The 1,711-nt window shown below is 41.7% G+C and overlaps 1 protein-coding gene across 1 annotated transcript in view; it reads left to right on the top strand.

Annotated features, from left to right (window-relative positions):
• Window positions 1-648: 648 nt before the first annotated feature.
• The window catches only part of LOC103610588 (cytochrome P450 2C42-like), a 26,445-nt gene continuing 25,382 nt past the window's right edge, over window positions 649-1,711 (top strand). The window contains exon 1 of the mRNA XM_008594730.1: window positions 649-854. Within this exon, the coding sequence (XP_008592952.1) occupies window positions 649-854 (206 nt within the window). The remainder of the gene's footprint in view (window positions 855-1,711) is intronic.

The following is a 1,711-nucleotide window of genomic DNA, read 5'->3' on the forward strand; positions in this document are numbered from 1 at the left end:
GACAACATCTCTTACTTTTTTTTTTTTTTTGTCTTTTTTCGTGTCCAGTAACAGATCGCAACCCTCAGTGTCGCGCCCGTACCGGACCGGACCGGCCACGGGATCGCAACCCTCGGTGCTGCGCCCGCACCTCGCCCAGCCAGTGAGCGGGAAACGGTCTGTAGCAGTGCGCCACCGGGCCGGCCCAAACATCTCTTACTTTTTGATATAGCATTACAATGCACTTTGTTTTATATACAAGGCACAGAAAATGCTGATTAACCTTCAAGTCATAAATCCCCAACTGGTCATTCATCTGAGAATCCAGAATTCTTTGTCACATTCTTGCATAAAGTAATTTAGGGTTAGTCAATAGTGCTTCTCAATCATGTCTGCACATTGGAACCACCGGTGTTTGGGGCATTTTTGTTTGTTTTATCAATTACTGATATGTGGGTTCCAAATCAGTAGAATTAAACCGGAATGTTCTGGGTGAGCACTGATAAAAACAACAAGGCCATTGAATCAAGGTCCACTCAGCGGCGTGCAAGAGGATCTAGCTTATTGATCATTTTATTTGCCAAAGATGCACACACTGAGTTAGAAGGGCATGTTATAAAGGATTTTGTTCGCAAGTGCCCAGTGTTGTAGTAAGAAAAGAAGGCGTCAATGGATCCGGTTGTGGTTCTGGTGCTCTGTCTCTCCTGTTTGCTTCTGCTTTCACTCTGGAGACAGAGCTCTGGGAGAAGGAAGCTCCCACCTGGCCCTACTCCTCTCCCAATTATTGGAAATATCCTGCAGTTAGGTGTTAAGAACATCAAAAAATGCTTCAGGAATGTAAGTACACTTTATGATTCTGCAGTGTCTTGCCAAGGGTAAGTACTTTTACCCATATTTTTAAGCAAAATTTATTTTTGGATGCACACCATTATAATATATCATTTTAAAGCAAATTACTCCCTATAAACAATTGGTGTTTCTGTTACCAATCTGTTATTGTCAGAAATAGCAGAGTGGCATAATGCATTCTGTGAGCAGAGAGGCATTTAGGTCTTTGTATGGTAGAATTAAAATACCAAAGTGGCAACCTTTGGAAGTGCTGCTTTTCTTCTTCTTTGTTTTATGTCCACTTGCTATTATTTTTATTTCTGAAGGTAAATGGTAAGGGAAGTGTGTGAGAAGAGATTTCATTCAAAAAGTCATCTATTATATTAGTTATGTGTTTTATTCAGTAGAGCCATGAAAATTGAACTGCTCTGAAGAACCGACTTATATGTGACGTCAAGGATAGCACTAGGCTCAGAACCAGCTTAAGTTAATGAATTGGTGGTATCAGGATTCTTTTTGGCTTTGCACAAAGCTGCTCTCAGTGGCCAAAAATGCTGGAGGATGTTAGAAATTGTTCTTCCAGGAGCTGCTGCACACCCTGGTGCTGCCCGTGTAGTGCTCTCTCTTTCTGTGCTAGTAATACCAGCAGGTCCCAGAGTGGGCTGGGAATCAGAATTACCTGGAGTGACTTTACAAGTATAGATTTCTAGTGTTCATCACAGGGATCTTGAGTCAGGATCCATATGGGAAGAGGTTTAAATGGGGTTCTGAAGTCATCAACTGTCCACTAGTCTCAACAGATTGTGTGGGGCTGATAAATTGCTCAAACATCACAGGTTGAATAAGCAGAGGTTCAAATTTGAGTCTTCTGTATAAAACCTGTGTGGCACCTAAAATGAATTTG

Source organism: Galeopterus variegatus, unplaced genomic scaffold (genome assembly GCF_000696425.1).
Source record: "Galeopterus variegatus unplaced genomic scaffold, G_variegatus-3.0.2 Scaffold11359, whole genome shotgun sequence".
Taxonomy (NCBI): domain Eukaryota; kingdom Metazoa; phylum Chordata; class Mammalia; order Dermoptera; family Cynocephalidae; genus Galeopterus; species Galeopterus variegatus.